This window comes from Protopterus annectens, chromosome 9.part0, assembly GCF_019279795.1.
Source record: "Protopterus annectens isolate FY-2018-M chromosome 9.part0, PAN1.0, whole genome shotgun sequence".
Classification (NCBI taxonomy): domain Eukaryota; kingdom Metazoa; phylum Chordata; order Ceratodontiformes; family Protopteridae; genus Protopterus; species Protopterus annectens.
The window spans coordinates 722,368,094-722,389,913 of NC_056743.1; the positions used below are offsets into that span (position 1 = coordinate 722,368,094).

Sequence of the window (21,820 nt, forward strand, 5' to 3'; positions counted from 1 at the left end):
GTGTAGAAATTAGACGCATCCTAGACAACAATTGGGAACTTCTAAAATTAGACCAAATTTCTCATACCAACATAGGACAAAATCCTATAGTAATCTTTAGAAAGGCTCCGTCCCTGAAAACAATGTTTGAAATTCCTACTAGAACATATAAAGTTAATAAAGGTATGTTTAAGTGTGGTCATTGTAGTTACTGTAAATATATAAAAACTGGATCGACATTCACTATTAGAGGTACAAAATATTATATAAATGAAAAATGTAATTGTCTCACTCAAGGAGTAGTATACCTGGCTTCATGCACAGCATGCCCTGCATTCTATTTTGGAAAAACCGAAAGGTACTTAAAACAACGCATTTATGAACACACTTATGCGATTTCTAAGCGAACTATGTCTAATGCTCTTGCAAAACACATTTCAGAAAACACTAATCACAGTTTTTTGTTCAATGTTGTGCAGAAAGTAAGAAAAAATCCCAGAGGAGGCCCTTGGCATTTAAAGCTAGAAGAATCTGAGTTGCTTTGGCAACTAAAAACAAATGCCTACGTCTACCCTGGGATTAATGAAACATGTTCAATAAAATGTTTGTTAAAGCAAAAAGCCCTTTTAAGATGAATTAAACACTTGTAACAATATATACAATTAATGTAAGTAGGGATACTAGTTACAACAACATAAGTTGACTTGCAAAGGTTAGAAAAATGAAAATATGGCTGTTTAAGCAGTCAGGTACATTTTTATGGTACCAATTAAATGTGATCCTAACTCAGGTTTTTAATTTAAACTAAACAAAACAATGTAGTAATAGTATTTGTTTTAAAATGTATTTGCTATACAGTATTATTTTTTAGGGCAGTATTTAACTAATTGAGAAATTGGTTTAATTGGTTTTTATTGATTGAATAAATGTGTTAATAGAGACGTCTATTTAAATGAAGGTTACAAATGTAAAAAACTTGTCTGAAGAAGTGTTTGGATACCATTACACGAAAGCGCTTACAAGTTCTTAGTAAACGACGATTTTTGGATTACACCTTGGCTTCTGTGATTTGTTGAACTCATCTATTTGTGTTTCTTATGTGCTATAAGGAGCTAAGAGTGTGAACTGTAATTATACAAAAAATTACTTTAGGCTTGAATGAGTTAAGGGAGCAACAGTATTCCTTATAAATTATATTAATGAGTTTTAATTTATATAGGTTCATAGGCAGGTACTAGGCTATTGGCCCTAAGGCCCATATAAGCCTAGCCACCCAAGAAAATTATTTTCCTGTGCCCCTGTCGAGCAGAGCCACAGAAGTGATCCCTGGGGTGAATTTCCTATCTCCCATCCAATCATCAAGATTTTTCTTGAAGAGTGCTAATGGGGAGCTTTGTTTGATATAGATAGGTAGTTTGTTCCAAATTATGGGAAGTCTCTGGGAAAGGAATCTATCCCTTCAGCATGTTCTGTTTATTGTGGTGACAAGGTTTAGGTCCCTAGAGCATGTAGCTCGGAGGGATTGGGATTTCTTTAAGTGGAGCATGTCCAACAGCTCTGGGTTTGACATAGCTTTGTATGTTAGGCAGAGATCGCCTCTGAGTAGGCGATATGCGACATAGCAAAGCAGGAGTATTTTGAGACAGTCTGTGTAGGGCATCTGTTTGAGGCCAGTAATCCTCTTTGTGAGGTATTTCTGCGGCCTTTCCAGTTATATTATGTATAAGAACCTTATGTAAGCTTTTGGCTTTACTTCCGGAATAGAAGTGTGGACTGATTCACTCTGCTAACAATGACCATCTAACCATGGTCAATTAGGGAACAAGGGTATTACATAGCTAGGCTTGTTAAGGCCTTAGGGCAGCCTAGTAACCTCCTATGAACCCATAAACCTATGACAGCATTATGTGTGTGGTTAGTAACCATACTTACAATTGGGGCATGCAAAACATAGGGTGGGAACACTAAAAATTACTTATGTCCATAATCCCCAATCCCGTACACTGTGCCGAATATTTATAATAACATACTGTGACATTTGCATTGCTTTAACCTTTTGCATTATCACTAATGGGACATTTAAACTGCACTATTTGTTTTGTTAGTCTTACATACATTTATCTGCACTTATTTACTGGATACACTCAGGGTATGGTGGGTGGAACATAGCTCTGATTTTGCCACATATTTTGGTCCATATTTCATAAAATATGTGTTTTTGACAAATTGTTGAGGACTGCAGTTGCTAGATAATGACAGACATTTCAGTTTCAGACTTCACCTCCTTCAGGAAAGTCTTGCTAATACAGATCTTTTTGTTCTAACAACTTCCTAAGTACATAAGATCAATATTTAAAAATCTCTTCATGTTTTCTTTTTTTGTTTGCCTTTGTCTCCATTGTTTTTGGTTTTACCCCTGCATTTTGAGTTTTGAGGTGTTGATCTGTAGTGGAGGCCTTCATGTAAGAGTTTTGTTCAGTGGGTTATCCAGCTAAATGTAATGAATGCATTTTTCAATGACATACCAATAAAAGTAACATAACTCTCAACCAATCAAGGACAAATCTCAACAGAATCAGGGACAGTTTTAAAATATTAGCAGTAGTAAGGTGAGACATTGACAGAATAAAATAATGTGAATTGAACTACATTTTCTGAACTAAAAGAAGTCTATAATTCTAATTACTATCCTTGTTTATTAAGTGCAATTCACCACTTTTTCTTTAACAGTTACCAGTGTTAAGAGGGACAGACCTACAATTTAAGTCAACAGGGACGTCTCTGAAAATCAGGGAGAGTTGAGCGGTCTGAAAAGTAATATAATGAAATGCAGCCAACAGTGCAATCATTCAATTCTTTAATTTCTGTCTTGAAATACTATTGAAACCATAAAGTTAGTAAAAACATAACATCGCAAAATAAATGTAAAACGTCATAGGTTTTTACAAAAGCAGTGGGTAGTAAACTCACGCCTGAAATAGAACAATTAAAAGTGTAAATACACGATTTTTATGAAGGCTATTGTTCTGAATAGATGTCCACTCATTTACAGTAAATGCAGATTTTCAAATGTAAATTCAGATTACATATTAATAACTTTTAGCGAGTGAAGCAGAGTTTCTGTTCTATGCACTTGCAATATTTCAGTACTTACTCTGACAAAAGACGGTGGAAAGCTCGGGGGTTCAGTATGCCTCAAACCTGTACCGGTACTTGTCAGATGAAGATCCTGTCTCCTTTCTGACTGCACCATTTTCTTTGTCTTTTAATAACAAAAATTAGATAATAGAGAGTATTATACCCTTGGTAGTGCAGACCCGTGTCGATTCTGGTGCGTCTTCCCTCGTGTGCGTGAAGTCCTGGCGCGGATGTTTGTTTACAGGTTGCTAGGGAAATGGAAGGCGTCAACAAGGAATGAGGAAGGTAAACATATAAAGTAGACTAGGAAGGGATACTTTATATATTTATATTTTATTTGTCTGCGAGACACTGAAATGTATCTTACTGTGTAATGATCTATAGTTATATTATATACAGGGCTACAAGAAAAATTAATATGAAGGGAAATGGAATTTAACCTCAGGATCAAACTAATTCAAATGTAAATTGGCATAAGTAATTGAACTCCTCTACTCCCGGGATTTACAAGCAACGATACACACACACACTCTCTCTCTCTCTCTCTCTCTCTCTCACACACACACACACACACACACACACAGACTCTTACTACTACCTCTGTCTGTAGATGACGGGTACCGTTTTAACATAGACAAACGACAAGCTCAAACTACCTCAGTTGTCCCTATTTTTAGGGACACCTCAAATTGTGTCTCAAAACTTTGTTCTATCCTTACTAAAACTGGGCATTATTTTGGAAAAAAAATTAAGTTAATGTATCAGCATTTCAAAGCGTCTCTAGTTCATAGAATCTTAGGAAGTTACTAGGCTATTGGCCCTGAGGCCCTTACCCTAGTCAAGAATTTAGTCCATGTTCCGACAATTCAGCACCCGATGCCCCTGTCCAGCAGGGACACAGGTGGAATCCCAGGGGTGTATTTTCTGTTCCCCATCCAGTTATCCAGGTTGTGCTTAAAAAGGGTTAATGAAGTACTCTGCTTGACGTGGAGAGGGGAGTCTGTTCCACAGAAGAGGGAGTCTCTGGGACACAAATCTGTCCCGCCAACAAGTGCTATTGATCTCACAGACCAGGTTGAGGTTGAGCGTGTGGGTTACTTGAATGAAGCTTGACTTGTGGCTATGTAGTAGTCCCATCAAGGGGGGGGGGGGGGGGGTCTGAGATTGCTTTGTATGCCGGTTACCTCTGAGGAGTCTGCATGAGACTGAATAGAGGGACAGGGCTTTTAGCCTATCTGTGTAGGGTAGATGTTTGAGGCCCTGGATTCTCCTGTTGAGGAGCATCTGTGGTCTCACCAGCTGCTGCATGTGCTTTGTGAGGTACTTGCAGAAAGGGGAGTTGTACTCAATGGGTCTTATAAGGGAATAATACAGGGTTGTTATGACCTCCTTGTCCCTGGATGAGATACCCTTACTAATAAGGTGGGCCATGTAGAAAGCTTTCCGTATAATGGAGGCAATATGGTGATCAAAAGTCAATTTGCTCTCAACCTGGATGCCCAAATCCCTCAAGACTGATTGCATGGTTAGGACCTTGTTGTTAATGTGATAATTTGTGGGGATATCACTCTCCCCAAAGGGGATGATGGTGCATTTTTTTGGCATTTAGTTTGAGGCCATATTTCTGGCACCAGTCATTTGCTTGGGTGAGAGCCTCTTGGAGGATGTCCACATCACTAGGGGAATTGACAGCACCCAGCTTGCAGTCATCTGCAAACTTGGTCAGCCATAGCCCACTGGTTTTGGCCTTAACCTCATAAAAGCATATCCCAAACAACAGAGGCCCCAAGACCGATCCCTGGGGTACACCCATTGTTATTGGTCTACTGCTTGAGGTGGCTTCGCCTATTTTGACTAGGTAGATTCTATCAGTGAGCCGGTTTGCTACCCATCTGGTAACATACGGATTGATAAAATACCACAAGGAACAGCTACAGACAATATTCCAAGAAGCTTTATTAATCTCTCTATCGCCTCGACCAAATTGCCTTCACTGGAGTACAACAAAAATTCTTACTCGCAAATTAAATAGTCTTCACAATAAAACAATTAACAATTAATTAATTACATACTTCCAGTTGTATTCCTTGTTTAACCGCTAAGGGGCCAGAGTATTGTATTTTAAAATGTACACTGTTTCTTTATACAACAGTTTGTTTTTTAAATTAACTCCCTCTCCCATATGTAAAACTACTTGTTCCAAAATACAACCTCTTAACATAGAAGCTTCACTGTTATGAAAGCCCCTAAAATAAAGAGTCAGAGGGCTTTCAAAACATATATTTTTAATATCCCTAATATGCTCTTGTAGTCTTTTTTTAAAAGCCTGCTGGTTTTCTCCAATATAAAATAGCTTACAGAGACATTGTAGAACATATATTATTCCTTGTGTATTGCAATCAAATTTTTGTGTAGGTTTAAAATTCACATTATTCATTTTTGAAAAGTATTTTAGTAATAAAGGACATGTAGAGCACTTACCGCACCTATATGTGCCATAATTATCATTAATACCCCCATATCTAACAATAGAACTTGGCAAAACAACTTTACTATGTACTACAAAATTCCCTATGTTTTTACCTTTTCTATAAGACACACTAGGAAATCTTTCAATATGTTTATGTAACTGATTATCCTGCAATAACATTGGCTAATAACATTTTCCCAATTTTATTATTTCTTCACTCAAAACATTATATGTAGCAACAAAATACATTTTCCTATTTACATTATTACCCTCTGTATGATTATTATTAATTATAAAACCTATTGTCCACCCTCAATTCCTTACTACCTTCAAAATTTAACTTTTTATTTTATTCCCTCCATAACTCTAGAATATCTTTTCTTTCATAAATAACTTTTCATAAAGCCTTTCTAACTTCATTCCCATTGTAACCCGTCTGAATAAACATACTATAAGTTTTACTAGCTTCTAAAAAAATCCTCATCCAATGTACATAATCTATTCAATCTAAGAAATTCACCATATGGAAGAGCTTTAATCAAATGACTTGGGTGACAACTAGACCCATGTAGATATATATTACCCTCAGCTAATTTTTTATAAACCGAAGTTATTATTTGCTTCAATTGATTACATTCCCTCAAGGAAATAGCCAAAAAATTAACACACATTCCAATCTGCAGTCCATCAAATTTCATATTATATTTAATCCTCTGTAAATCATTAATAAATTGCTCAACTAAATATTTACCTCCCTTGCACAAAAATACTAAATCATCAATAAAATGAAAATACCTAGCTACATGTTTCCCAAAAAAATCATGTTTATAAATTTCATCCAATTCCAACCTAGCCATAACTACATTAGCATACATAGGGGCAAAAGATGCCCCCATGGATGTGCCTTGTTTTTGATAGAAAAAACCCTCATTATTAAAACTAAAATAATTATTTTTCAGACAAAATAACACTAATTCTATAATAAAATTTAATTTTGGAGTATCCCCTGAATGTTTGTATACAAACTCACTACATCCACAGTGACCCAATACATAGCATCTTCTCAAGGAATACCTTTATTTTTTTGTAAAAAATCCTGTGTATCCTGTATATAAGAACAGAATTCCTTAACAATCAAAAAGAAACAACTATGTAAAAAAATTCCCAAATTGTGCAGGGAGTATATATCTGCCGATACAACAGAACACCCTTTAAGCATATCCAAACCTTTGTGTACTTTTGGAAGACAATAAAATGTAGCTAGGTTACAATTCTTAGGATTAAACTTTTTTTCAATATCCTGTTTTGTAAAATATCCAAACCGATATCCTTTATCTAATAACCTCTGGTATTCACTTATTGCATTGTTATAAAACCTAATATCACTCTTAGCAATACACATTCTCATTATTCAGATGGTCATAACACATTTTAAGGTATTGGTTACAGTTCATTACTACAATTTTACTACCTTTGTCTACAAGTTTAATTACCAAAGATTTATCTTTACTTAAACTTAAGGTTTGCCATTCTCTTTTAGTAATATTGTATGTAACCAAATTCCAATTAAATTTACAACACAGCTGTTCAACTGCAAAATTCAGAACCACAGAAAAATTCTGTATCGTGTTATTATTAAATGGGGATATATATGTGCTTTTGGTTGTCACACATTCAGTTTTTAAACTACAATATGCATTAACACAATCCAAATTCTCAGATTCACACTCAGATGTACAAGTGAAGAAGCTATCTGAACTACAACTGCTTGTTTCAATTTCCCTTAATTCATTGTTATTATCAAACACGCTTCAAATGTAACTTCAGTATTAAATGGAAGATTTCACAGTGTGTTTCATGAGCTCTAGGTAAAACAGCGGGAATATATTTTAATCCTAAATTTAAAGCCACACATATATTATCTGTTAATGCTGTTCCCAAAATATTTATCAACATGTTATTGCAAAAGAAGTCATTGCCATCTACCTTTTTTTTGTATAATATCTATCATGTCCATACACTTTTTCTGAATATTGACCTGTACCATTTTTTGTTCTTTTTCCGATTATTTGATTGCTGCTCTATTCCCGAATTCCTCTGAAATCTGTTTGCATGTCCTTTTGAATCTTGAGCCATCAGTAAAGGATGATATTTATCCTCCTCAGTGTCCCAATCTGTTGCTACATCCATTCCATTTGAAGAGGCATAAGTAACGGAATCATGCTTTTTATCACTTCCGTTCTCACAGCCCTGCAACTGTCTGCCACGAGATTTAAATTTCTAGAGAGAAGCTCGGTCGTTTTTATAATTCCTCACATCTCTCTGGATTTTATGAGTTTTACGCTCAATAACATCTTTTTCATAAACATTGATTTTATTATTCATCTCAGCCAAAAAATTATCAAGACAGAAGGAGAGAGTCTGTTGTGTTGCTAGGTTGGAACATAGTCTGTGAGCCTCTTCCTTTAGTTTGCGTTGGTTTAAAGCATTGTGTTCTGTAAGGATCCTGACCCATTCCAATAAACAGCGTTGTGCCACCGCTACCCAATGCTGTTTAAACTCTTTATCCTCTGCACTGTCAGGATCAAAAGGCATGCTAGGACTTTTAAAAGCACGCAAACCTCTTGGTGCTATATTCAGTTCTACATATCTATGGAGGCTAAAGAAATTAAAATGTACATTCACTTCCTTAAACAGTACACTTTCCAGCTTATGCAGCATACCTTGCATCTCAGATGATAAAGCCATGGCACAAACATCACCCACAGCAGAGAATGGATTCTCTTCCCTCTGACTACTGTCCTCCAAAATTTTCTCCCAGGTATGAATCAGATGTTCTCCCTTCTAGTAACTCTATCTTCCAAGTGGACAAAATATTGTTCTATAGAACGTTGTGAGCCCTCCATAAAGTCCTCCCGAAAAATCCGGGGAATATTATTTAGAAGGGTCTGTAACCATAAAATCAGTAACTGGAACCACCAAGGAACAAGTCCAATAATAAAATACCTCAAGGAACTGCTACAGACAATATTCCAAGAAGCTTTATTAATCTCTCTAGCACCTCGGCCAAATTGCCTTCACTGGAGTATAAAAAAAACTCACAAATTAAATAGTCTTCACAATAAAATAATTAATTAATTGCATGCTTCCAATTACATTCCTTGTTTAACCCTTTAGGGGCCAGAGTATTGTATTTTAAAATGTACACTGTTTCTTTATGTAACAGTTTGTCTTTTAAACTAACTCCCTCTCCCATATGTAAAACTACTTGTTCCAAAATACAACCTCTTAACATAGAAGCATCACTGCTATGAAAATCCCTAAAATAGAGAGTCAGAGGGCTTTCAAAACATATATTTTTAATATCCCTAACATGCTCTTGTAGTCTTTTTTAAAAGCCCACTGGTTTTCTCCAATATAAAATAGCTTACAGAGACATTGTAGAACATATATTATTCCTTGTGTATTGCAATCAAATTTTTGTGTAGGTTTAAAATTCACTTTATTCATTTTTGAATAGTATTTTAGTAATAAAGGACATATAGAGCACTTACCGCACCTATATGTGCCATAATTATCATTAATACCCCCATATCTAACAATAGAACTTGGCAAAACAACTTTACTATGTACTACAAAATTCCCTATGTTTTTACCTTTTCTATAAGACACACTAGGAAATCTTTCAATATGTTTATGTAACTGATTATCCTGCAATAACATTGGCTGATAACATTTTCCCAATTTTATTATTTCTTCACTCAAAACATTATATGTAGCAACAAAATACATTTTACTATTTACATTATTACCCTCTGTATGATTATTATTAGTTATTATAAAACCTATTGTCCACCCTCAATTCTTTACTACCTTCAAAATTTAACTTTTTATTTTATTCCCTTCATAACTCTAGAATATCTTTTCTTTCATAAATAACTTTTTGTAAAGCCTTTCTAACTTCATTCCCATTGTAACCTGTCTGAATAAACATACTATAAGTTTTACTAGCTTCTAAAAAATCCTCATCCAATGTACATAATCTATTCAATCTAAGAAATTCACCATATGGAAGAGCTTTAATCAAATGACTTGGGTGACAACTAGACCCATGTAGATATATATTACTCCCATCTAATTTTCTATAAACCGAAGTTATTATTTGCTTCAATTGATTACATTCCCTCAAGGAAATATCCAAAAAATTAACACACATTCCAATTTGCAGTCCATCAAATTTCATATTATATTTATTCCTCTGTAAATCATTAATAAATTGCTCAACTAAACATTTACCTCCCTTGCACAAAAATACCAAATCATCAATGAAATGAAAATACCTAGCTACATGTTTCCCAAAAAAATCATGTTTATAAATTTCATCCAATTCCAACTTAGCCATAAGTACATTAGCATACATAGGGGCAAAAAATGCCCCCATGGCTGTGCCTTGGTTTTTGATAAAAAAACCCTCATTATTAAAACTAAAATAATTATTTTTCAGACAAAATAACACTAATTCTATAATAAAATTTAATTTTGAAGTATCCCCCTGAAAGTAATACAAGGCCTCTACTCCATGCTCGTGCTGAATGTTTGTATACAAACTCACTACATCCATAGTGACCCAATACATAACATCTTCTCAAGGAATACCTTTAATTTTTTGTAAAAAATCCTGTGTATCCTGTATATAAGAACAGAATTCCTTAACAATCAAAAAGAAATAACTATGTAAAAAAAACTCCCAAATTGTGCAGGGAGTATGTATGGGCCGATACAACAGAACACCCTTTAAGCATATCCAAACCTTTGTGTACTTTTGTAAGATATTAAAATGTAGCTAGGTTACAATTCGTAGGATTAAACTTTTTCTGAATATCCTGTTTTGTAAAATATCCAAACCGATATCCTTTATCTAATATCCTCTGGTATTCACTTATTGCATTGTTATAAAACCTAATATCACTCTTAGCAATATACATTCTCATTATTCAGATGGTCATAACACATTTTAAGGTATTGGTTACAGTTCATTACTACAATTTTACTACCTTTGTCTACAGGTTTAATTACCAAAGATTTATCTTTACTTAAACTTAAGGTTTGCCATTCTCTTTTAGTAATGTTGTATGTAACCAAATTCTAATTAAATTTACAATACAGCTGTTCAACTGCAAAATTCAGAACCACAGAAAAATTCTGTATTGTGTTATTATTAAATGGGGATATATATGTGCTTTTGGTTGTCACACATTCAGTTTTTAAACTACAATATGCATTAACAATCCAAATTCTCAGATTCACACTCAGATGTACAAGTGAAGAAGCTATCTGAACTACAACTGCTTGTTTCAATTTCCCTTAATTCATTGTTATTATCAAACACACTTCAAATGTACCTTCAGTATTAAATGGAAGATTTCACAGTGTGTTTCATGAGCTCTAGATAAAACAGCGGGAACATATTTTAATCCTAAATTTAAAGCCGCACATATATTATCTGTTAAAGCTGTTCCAGAAATATTTATCAACATGTTATTGCAAAAAAAGTCATTGCCATCTACCTTTTTTTGTATAATATCTATCATGTCCATACACTTTTTCTGAATATTGATCTGTACCATTTTTTGTTCTTTTTCCGATTATTTGATTGCTGCTCTCTTCCCGAATTCCTCTGAAATCTATTTACATGTCCTTTTGTATCATGAGCCGTCAGTAAAGGATGATATTTATCCTCCTCAGTGTCCCAGTCTGTTGCTACATCCATTCCATTTGAAGAGGCAAAAGTAATGGAATCATGCTTTTTATTACTTCCGTTCTCACAGCCCTACAACTGTCTGCCGCAAGATTTAAATTTCTAGAGAGAAGCTCGGTCGTTTTTATAATTCCTCACGTCTCTCTGGATTTTATGAGTTTTACGCTCAATAACATCTTTTTCATAAACATTGATTTTATTATTCATCTCAGCCAAAAAATTATCAAGACAGAAGGAGAGAGTCTGTTGTGTTGCTAGGTTGGAACATAGTCTGTGAGCCTCCTCCTTTAGTTTGCGTTGGTTTAAAGCATTGTGTTCTGTAAGGATCCTGACCCATTCCAATGAACAGCGTTGTGCCACCGCTACCCAATGCTGTTTAAACTCTTTATCCTCTGCACTGTCAGGATCAAAAGGCATGCTAGGACTTTTAAAAGCACGCAAACCTCTTGGTGCTATATTCAGTTCTACATATCTATGGAGGCTTAAGAAATTAAAATGTACATTCACTTCCTTAAACAGTACACTTTCCAACTTATCTTGCATCTCAGATGATAAAGCCATGGCACAAACATTACCCACAGCAGAGAATGGATCCTCTTCCCTCTGACTACTGTCCTCCAAAATTTTCTCCCAGGTATGAATCAGATGTTCTCCACTTCTAGTAACTCTATCATCCAAGTGGACAACATATTGTTCTATAGAACGTTGTGAGCCCTCCATAAAGTCCTCCCGAAAAATCCGGGGAATATTATCAGAAAGGTCTGTAGCCATAAAATCAATAACTGGAACCACCAAGGAACAATTAACAATTAATTAATTGCATGCTTCCAATTACATTCCATGTTTAACCCTTTAGGGGCCAGAGTATTGTATTTTAAAATGTACACTGTTTCTTTATGTAACAGTTTGTCTTTTAAACTAACTCCCTCTCCCAAATGTAAAACTACTTGTTCCAAAATACAACCTCTCAACATAGAAACATCATTATTATGAATGATATTTCTGGGACCAGTCATTTGTTTGGGTGGGAGCCTCTTGGAGGATGTCCACATCAGTAGGGGAATTGACGACAGTGCCCAGCTTGTAGTCATCTACAAACTTGGTCAGCCATAGCCCATTGGTTTTGGCCTTCACCTCAGAAAAGCATATCCCAAACAACAGAGGCCCCAAGACCGATCCCTGGGGCACACCCATTGTTATGGGTCTACTGCTTGAGGTGGCTTCTCCTATTTTGACTAGGTAGATTCTGTCAGTAAGCCAGTTTGCTACCCATCTGGTAAATTATGGATTGATGCCTAGATGAGAGAGTTTATCTATTATACCCAAGTGAGGAGCAGGATTGAAGTCTTTGGCCAGGTCAAGGTAGGCAGGGTGCACTGTATTCTCTTCATCCATGGCTTTGGTGACTGTCTCAAAGAAGTCAACCAAATTTAACAGGCATGACCTCCCCTTGATGAAACCAAACCATGTGGGATAGAGTGTTTGGAGGTTGCTAATGTCCATGTTAATGAGGTCCATGATAATCCGTTCCATGGCCTTGCAGATCAGGCTAGTTAGGCTGATGGGTCTATAATTTCCTGGATCAGTGGATGCTCCACCTTTGTGCAAAGGGATGATAGTGGCTGTCCTCTACTTGGCTGGGATGAAGCTGGTACTCAGGCTTTGGTTGAACAGGGTGCCCAAAGGTCCTGCAAGGTCCTGCCTGAGTTCATGTAGTTTGCAGCCTGGGATGTTATCAGGTCCCATGGAGGCTGATATTTTTGCCTTTGAGAGGTTAGTGATGGCTTGCTCCCTAGAGATAATGGGAGGAGGGGGTAGGTGATGGGGATGTCCTGATTTACTGATGGGGGAGACAGGGGTGAAGTTTCCACTGTGCCTGTCTGCCAGCAGGATGGCTATATCTATGGTGTTTGTCTATGTGGTGTCCTTGACCACCAGTTCTGAGGAGATCTGAGTGCAACCTTTGAAATTGTGGACATATGTGAAGAAGGCCTTATGACTGTCTTTAGCAGATGTAGCCTGTTTGGACTCGAAGTTTGCTTTGGAAGATTTTACTAGTTCTCTTATTTACTTGTTCAGGCTAAGGAGAGATTGCTTCTAATTAGGCACCTGCTCCTTCTTGGTCCTGGACAGCAAGTTTTTTCTTTTATTACATAGTTTATTTATTGCAGATGTCTAGCAGACAGGTTTACTCTTCCTTGTGGAGGAGGATTTTATCCTTTCGGGTATTTCTGATTCCATGCAGCTATATAAATGCTCATATAGTACCTTGGTGTAGGTTTGGATATATGTGCCAGTTCCAATGGAGGGGAAGGAGACTGTGAACCTGTTTATACCGTCCCTCAAGTGGTTGTAATCAGTTTTGGAGAAGTTTTTTGCTAGACCCTAGCTGGGGGGTGGGGGGGTCAGGGGAGATAGTGACTTTGAAAGTGCTTGCTTTGTGGTCGGATCTTACCAGGGAGGATGACACTGTAGGGATGCTGCAGTGGTTACTCATGTTGGTTAATACCAAGTCCAAGATATTATCACCTCTTGTGGGGGTGTCGACCAGCTGGTCCAAGGCATTTGCATTGACAAAAATCAAAGAATCTGGGTTAAGAAAACAGTAAAACTCACAGAAAAGCACATATTAACCACTTAAAAACAGAACTCACAGTATGAAAAAATACAGTTAAACTAATGAAATGCAGTAAAATGCAATTAAATAGTAATGAATTGCAGTAAAGAGCAATGAAATACAGTTAAGCAGTAGTGAAATGCCTTTAACCAGTAAATTGCTTTAAAACACTGAAAATTAGTAAATTAGCTATAAGGGACAGATAAAAATGATAGGCAAGTGCAAATGCAATAAAATAAGTGAAAATAAATGAAAAAGCACTTAGACTGGTCTTGGAGCCTCAGGAATTTTGTAAAACATCCCAGAGATCATGCACCTCAGCATAACCTGGTTTGGAGCCTTTCCCACTTTATGTCTCTCTCACAAACAGCTCAGTTATAAAAGTCGTAAAACATTATTTTAAAAACTGGTATTGTGGAAAATAGACAAGCTCATTTACTTTAAGATCCTTTAAATTAAAAATGTAAAACCTCCACAATTAGCACTATAATAAAATATTAGAAGTCAATGATATGTAAACATCCAGACATCCAGAAAGCTACCAGGTTTAATATTTGTCAATAACCATGTCAAAAAACTCAAAATAATGAACTTGCACACTACTGAATTACTATGTTTATAGTAATGCTTGAGAAGGTGGGTATTATCCGGAAGCTATAGACTGTCCAGTCCAGCAATGCATTGAATTTCTGACCCTACTGGTAGTCATCCTGGTAGGTCCCTTACTTATCTGTAATGCCTACCCTGAGGGTATTATTGAGTTAAGCAAACCATTTTGTTGTTGTTGTTTACTGTGGGATTCTGTAACTTCAAAGGATATATATTTTTGCTTGAATTTCTTAGGTTTTTCTACTTTGAGGCATATTCACACATTGTACTTTTAGAAATGGATAGGTAACAGTCAATGAATATGTGCATGATACCTCTCAACCTGCAGACATTGAAAATAGGTACATCCAGCCAAAAATCTCGACATCTGATTAGCAAAAAATTTGAATACCAAATAGCACATAACTCTTCCTGCTTCCAGTATGAATATGGGATACTGCTCAGAAGAGGATTAATGTAGAATCAAACCACTTGCTACTTCAGTGCATTTTCAGAAAGTCCTTACATAAACCTTCAGGATGTCTACAGAGGATGTAGCCATTCTTTTGGAAATATGACTTGCAATTACAATAAAAAACAAGAAAACTCGTGCATTTTTGATACTTTGAGCAAAGCATATCCAAATTAATGTAAACAGTATCGATAGAAGAAAGATATGGAAATAATATGGTTTGTTTCACAGTTACTAATGACAACAGAAAAATTACAAGACCTGAAAACCTATATTAGTGACAGCTTAGAGCTTTACTTGCTTAGCTATGTTGTGATAGGTTGGCCAGATGCTTGACACTACTTCATCCTGTCAGACAATATTTCCCTTTTCATGATGAACTCTCATGTGTTAAGAACTGTTACTTAAAAAGGTGACAAATAATCATTCCTAGTCAATTGCATAATAATATGCTAACAAATAGGTTCATAGGTAGGTACTAGGCTATTTGCCTGAGGGCATTTATAAGCCTAGCCAGAGTGTGTCGGCTTTCGCCACCCCATTGATTAATTAACTGATCCTCTGACAAGCGGAGCCAATGAAGTGATCCCAGGGGTATATTTTCTGTTACCCATCCACTCGTCAAGGTTTCTCTTGAAGAGTGTTAGTGAGGGGCTCTGCCTGATGTAATTTGGAATTTTGTTCCAAAGCATGGGGAGTCTCTGTGACAGGACTCTATCCCTCCAGCATGTTCTATTTATTGTTGTGGCGAGGTTTAGCTCACTAGAGCACGTGGCTCGCAGTGACTTGGATTTCTTTAGGTGGAGCATGTCCATCAATTCTGAGTTGGACATGGCTTTGAAGTCAGGCAGAGATCACCTCTGGGTAAGCGATATGCCACTGAGTACAGACGGAGTTTTTTCAGTCGGGCTGCATAGGACATATGTTTGAGACCACTAATCCTCTTGGTGAGGTACCTTTGTGGTCTTTCCAGCTGTTGGAAGTGTCTTGTGAGGTACATCCCAAATGGGGCATTGTATTCTATGATGGGTCTAATGAGTGAAGAGTAGAGGGGCACTATAACCTCTTTATTTCTAGATGCAAACCCTTTAGTAATTAGATGGGTCACATAGAAGGATTTCCTAACTACTTTGGCAATATGATTGTCAAAGGAGAGATTACTATCTACCTGGGTCCCCAGATCTCTTATTACCTCTTCTGTATTAAGGGGGCTGCCACCTATGTGGTAATTCGTGGGTGTTTTGTTTTTCCCAAACGGGATGACTATGCATTTTTGGCATTCAGCTTGAGGCCATGACTTTGACACCAGGTGTCCATCTCAGTAAGGCCCTTTTGGAGGATGTCCGTGTCAGCCGGAGAGTCAATTATGGCTCCCAGTTTGCATTCATCGGCGAACTTGGTTAGCCACAGTCCTCCTGTGTTTGCCTGTACTTCTGAGAAGTATATGCCAAACAGTAGGGGTCCCAGGACCGAGCCTTGTGGGACACCACTTGTGACTGGTTTAGAGTCGGACCTGGAGCCCACTTTTCTTACCATGTGAGTTCTGTCTGTAAGCCAGTTGGCAACACATCCCATGACATAGGGGTTTATGTTCAGGCTGGTGAGTTTTTCTGTAATACCCGAGTGGGAAATGGTGTCGAAAGCCTTGGTGAGGTCAAGGTAGGCTGTGTGAACCACCTTTCCCTCATCTATGGCCTTGGTGACTGTCTCGAAGAAGTCAACCAGGTTTAGTAGGCATGATCTGTCCTTAACAAAGCCGAACTGGGTCGGGTCAAGTGTTTGGAGGTTCCCAATGTCTTTGTTAATGAGTTCCATGATGATGCACTCCATAGCCTTGCAGATCAGGCTAGTCAGGCTTATGGGGCGATAGTTACCAGGGACAGTTGTGGCCCCTCCTTTGTGGAGAGGAATAACCGTTGCTGTGCACCATTCTATGGGTATGTAGCCTGTGGAGAGGCTGAGGCTGAACAGCGTGTTTAGGTGGGGGGTTAGTTCGTTCTGTAGTTCATGCAAGACGCAGCCTGGGACACCATCTGGTCCCATTGACGCTGTGTTTTTGGCTTTTGAAAGGGCTGTTTTCCCCTGTGTGTCTGTGATTTTTGGGACACTACACTTTTTCGGTATTGTTGTGGGCCCTTTTGGAGGTGAGAGGGTGGTGAAGTTTGCACTGAATCTATCTGCAGGATGTTGGCAATATCAGTAGTTTCAGTATATTTTGTGTTATTTTGCACTAGTTCAGTGCATATCTGCGAGTTGCCACTTAGATTCTTAATCTAGCTAAAGAAGGCTTTGTGGTTATCTTTTGAATCCTTGGCTATTTTTCTTTCGAAGTTAGCCTTGGATGATTTCATGAGGGACCTCAGTTTCTTACTGATACTGATCAGGGATGTCTTTCCTTCTTGGGATTTGCTTTTTTTCTGAACTAGTTTCCTCCTTCTATTGTATAGCCTGTTTATTGCAGGAGTCCACCAAACTGGTTTCCTTCTCTTAGAGGAGTGAGTCTTGGTTTTGCTAGGGATAGTACAATCCATGCATCCTTGTAGGTGCTCATAGAGTGCATTTGTAAAAGTTTCTGCTTCTCGGGCAGCATTATCCTTTAGCGTGGGGGCTGTGAAACTTACCACCTGTATCTTAAGTAAGGTAAAGTTTGCTTTAGAAAGTTTTTTTACTGTGGTTTCTTTAGTTGGGGGTGGTGGTGGGGTGCAGACATCCAGAGTGATTAGTTTATGGTCTGATCTAACCAGTGACGGGTTGACCTCCAGTGTGGAACACCTATTGCCCATGTTGGTGATGACCAGGTCAAATATGTTTTCACCTGTGGTAGGGGAGTTTACCAGCTGATCCAGGGCATTTGAGTTGATGAATTCCAGGAAGCGCTGGGCCTGGGAATTTGTACTCGAGTAGTTTTCCCAGTGAATAGTAGGGTAATTAAAATCGCCCAATATCAGGGTGTTTGGTAGGACCTTCATGTTTTTCAGTGTCTCCAGAAAGGTGGAGTGGTGGTCCTTGGTCATGGAGGGTGATCTGTAGCAGGCCACAATTTGCATTGCAGATTTGCCCGATGTTAATTGCACATGGATGATCTCAGAGGTATCATGCTGCACCACTAACCTGGAGGTGTAGGTATCCTTGTTGAATATGGATACACCCCCTCCTTTTGTGTTTCGGTCTGTGTTCTGTGGCCGAAACTTGTGGTATGAGTTGTAGTGCTGGGGTGCTCTCTGGAGCCTTGAACCAGGTTTCAGTTACTGCACAGATGTCGATGTTCTCCATACTGAGGAGTGCTTCGAGCACGTGCATTTTGAGATTTAAACTCCTGGCGTTGAGTAGCATAGCCCTCAGTTTTTTGTTAATTGTGCTGTTTACGGAGGTGGGTTTGACTTTTGAGCCTTGCCTAAAAAAAGGCACTATGGGGGTAGCAAGAGCCTTGACCAGTATTCGAAAGCCTAGGGGTAACAGGTGCAAGCCGGCTCTTGTGAAGCAACGTGGCTTGTCGAGCATGTCATCCTAGGCTGACAGACACTGGATCCCCTTTGAATGACACCAGAAGCTTAGCCAGTTGTTGAAATTGATCATTTTTTCTTTATACTGAGGTATCATTCTTGGTGAGGGCAGGATGCTACTCAGGGTCAGGGTCATACCAGCCTGGGCTATATGATCATAGAGCTCTTCCATGTCTCTTTTCATGTAGTCCAGGAAGGTACGTCTCAGGTCATTCACACCAACATGAACAATGACAGAGTCATATTTGTACTTGTTCTGGAGTGACCTGAGTGCTTGTGTTATGTGGCAGATTCTAGCTCCCGACAGGCAGCTAACAGTAACCTTCTGCTTGTCCAGCTTAGTGAGTGGGACATCAGTGTTCCTGACTATAGAGTCTCCTATTACTAGTGTGTTAGATATGTTATTTCGCCTTAAGGGCTGTGATTGTGCGGCACACTGATTTTGTCTTTTATGCGTTGTCTGGTTTGTGACTGGATGTGCAGGTTGTTTGAGTGTCTGCTTTGGAGGTCTCTAATGCTTTTGCAGGCTTTTATTTAGAGCCTCTGAGTATGATTTTGTGAATTTATGTGTATTTTTTGCCAGTGCTGTTTTAGTAGGTCTGTGTGTGGCTGGAGTTGTGGTGCAAGTGTTAACCTTCTCCTCTTGACTGTCTGTTCCAGTCTTGGGTGGAAACAGCTTAGCTTCCAGTTTGGCTGTATAATTGCATCTCTCGCATATGTTAGTGTTTTGTGGTAGGAAGAGAGGGTTGTCTGTGTACATGAGGCAGTTGTAACATTGCCTCAGGATACCCAGATTCACCAGCTGGGCTGGAGAGTGCACCTGAAGTTGCCCTTTGGTCATGCCTGAATAGTAGGGTGAGCTGCTTAGTCACTTGGTTGGTGAGGGGTGAATAAAGAGCCTTGCCCTGCTGGGGAATCAATGTCAGGGTATATTAGTGCTTGCTATTAGGTCTGAGCAAGTGCTGGGCTGTAAGATGCTTTTTGAGTGCTTAGGTTGAGAGTTAGTCTAGCTTCAAGGGAAATATGAAGAGGAGACTTAGTGGAGCCGGGAATAATTTAACCGTAGCTAACCGGCACTGCCCGGTGCACAAAACTGTGCAAACACGGTTTTTATAGCAGGGAAATGAAAGAGATAGAAATTAGCCCAAAATGGCCACTAAACTACTAACTTCTGGGCTGGAACCACTCCTCCAGGGACAGATAGGTTGCTCAAAGCTCCCCTCTCTCACAGGTGAACAGAGAAACTTCCTTCTATCCAAGTAAGGTATGGGCAACTCAGAAACTAGTATCACAGCCCTGAATTCAGCACTAGCCTGAAAACTGGACTATACTAGCTTAGAAAGGCAGGAAACAAGGAATTTTTTTTTTGTTTTGTTGAAAAGATAAGGCAAAAACAGTAAAAAAAGTACACTTAAAACAGCTTTAAATGACTACAAACGATCAGAAAAGGCTATCACACTTTAATGTGTAGCCTACAACAGTTAAACAAATTATTTAAACAAAAAACAACTTTTTAAAAGTGCAGGCAGTCAAATAAGTACAATATGTGAAAAAAACAAGCTTTTAAATCACAATAAATGCTGGAAATTCTGCGTTTAGGTGGAAAACAGTTAAGTACAGCAAGAAAGTACAGAAAACTGATACTTAATCACTCCAAAGTCTCTCTCCTAAGCTAGAAGGCTTGTATCAGTTTAAGGCTTTCTAGTGCTACCTAGTAGGTTAGTTACAGGAAAGATGGGAAACAAGCGCAGATGTGGTTTTTTAAACTAGAAAGTTGAAAGAGATGGACAAACTGTCCAAATGGTCAATAAACTACAATTTCTGGGCCAAGAACCTCTCCTCTCATGGTAGACAGGCTACTTAGTGCTTACCACTCCCACTGATAAGCTAGAAGGCTTTCCTCCAACACAGAAAGCCTGTGCCTTGTGGGGCTCAGAAGCTTACCAACAGTCCTGGATACAGCAACTCTGTATCTGGACTAGGCTAGTTACAGGAAATGTGGGAAACAAGCGCAAGTGCGGCTTTTAAACCAGAACATTGAAAGAGATGGAAAAAACTGCCCAAACGGCCAGTAGCTACAATTTCTGGGCCAGGAACCACTCCTCTTGTGGTAGATAGGCTACCTAATGCTTACCACTCCCACTGATAAGCTAGAAGGCTTCCCTCTAACACAGAAAGGCTTGGGGGGCTCAGAAGCTTACATAGAGTCCTGGAATACAGCAGATCTGTACCTGGACTAGACTAGTTAAAGGAAAGGCGGGGAACAAGTACATACGTAGGCTTTTAAGCCAGCAGTTGAAAGAGATGGAAAACTGCCCAAACGGCCAAATAAACTACAATTTCTGGGTCAAAACTCACTCTTCCCATGGAGGATAGGCTACCTAGTGCTTACCACTCCCACTGATAAACTAGAAGGCTTTCCTCCAACACAGAAAGGCTTGGAGGCTCAGAAGCTTACTAACAATCCTGGATACAGCAACTCTGTAACCGGACTAGGCTAGTTATAGGAAAGGCGGGAAACAGGCACAAGTGCGGCTTTCAAACCAGAAAGTTGAAAGAGATGGAAAAGAAATTGTTCAAACAGCCAATGGCTACAATTTCTGGGCCAGGGACCACTCCTCTTGTGGTAGATAAGCTACCTGATGCTTACCACTCCCACTGATAAGCTAGAAGGCTTCCCTCCGACATGGAAAGGCTTGGGGGGCTCAGAAGCTTACAAAGAGTCCTGGATACAGCAAATCTGTACCTGGACTAGACTAGTAACAGGAAAGGCAGGAAACAAGTGCAAACACAGGCTTTTAAATCAGAAGGTTGAAAGAGATGGAAAAGCTTCCCAAACGGCCAATAAACTATAATTTCTGGGCCAGAAACCACTCCTCCTGTGGTAGATAGGTTACCTAGTGCTTACCACTCCCACTGATAACCTAGAAGGCTTCTCTCCAACACAGAAGGGCTTGGAGGGCTCAGAAGCTTACCAACAGTCCTGGATACAGCAAATCTGTACCTGGATTACACTAGTTATAGGAAAGGCAGGGACCAAATGCAAAACGGGCTTTTAACTAGAAAGTAGAAAGAGATGGAAAAACTGCCCAAACGGCCAATGAACTACAATTTCAGGGCCAAAACCCACTCTTCCCATGGTAGATAAGCTACCTAGTACTTGCCACTCCCACTGATAAGCTAGAAGGCTTCCCTCCAATACAGAAAGGCTTGGGGGGCTCAGAAGCTTACCAACAGTCCTGGATACAGCAAGCCTGTATCTGGACTTGACTAGTTACAGGAAAGGCAGGAAACA

General features: G+C 38.6%; 1 protein-coding gene across 2 annotated transcripts in view; it reads right to left on the reverse strand.

Annotated features, from left to right (window-relative positions):
- The window catches only part of LOC122811483, a 1,134,152-nt gene that overhangs the window by 144,351 nt on the left and 967,981 nt on the right, over positions 1 to 21,820 (reverse strand). Inside the window, exon 1 of one of the 2 annotated variants that reach the window (XM_044083348.1) lies at positions 3,134 to 3,340. The exons of the other annotated variant lie outside the window; for it this stretch is intronic. Coding sequence (XP_043939283.1) covers positions 3,134 to 3,232 — 99 coding nt within the window. The 5' untranslated portion in view covers positions 3,233 to 3,340. Of the gene's footprint in view, positions 1 to 3,133; positions 3,341 to 21,820 lie in introns of those variants that run through there. 2 annotated transcript variants of the gene reach the window in all.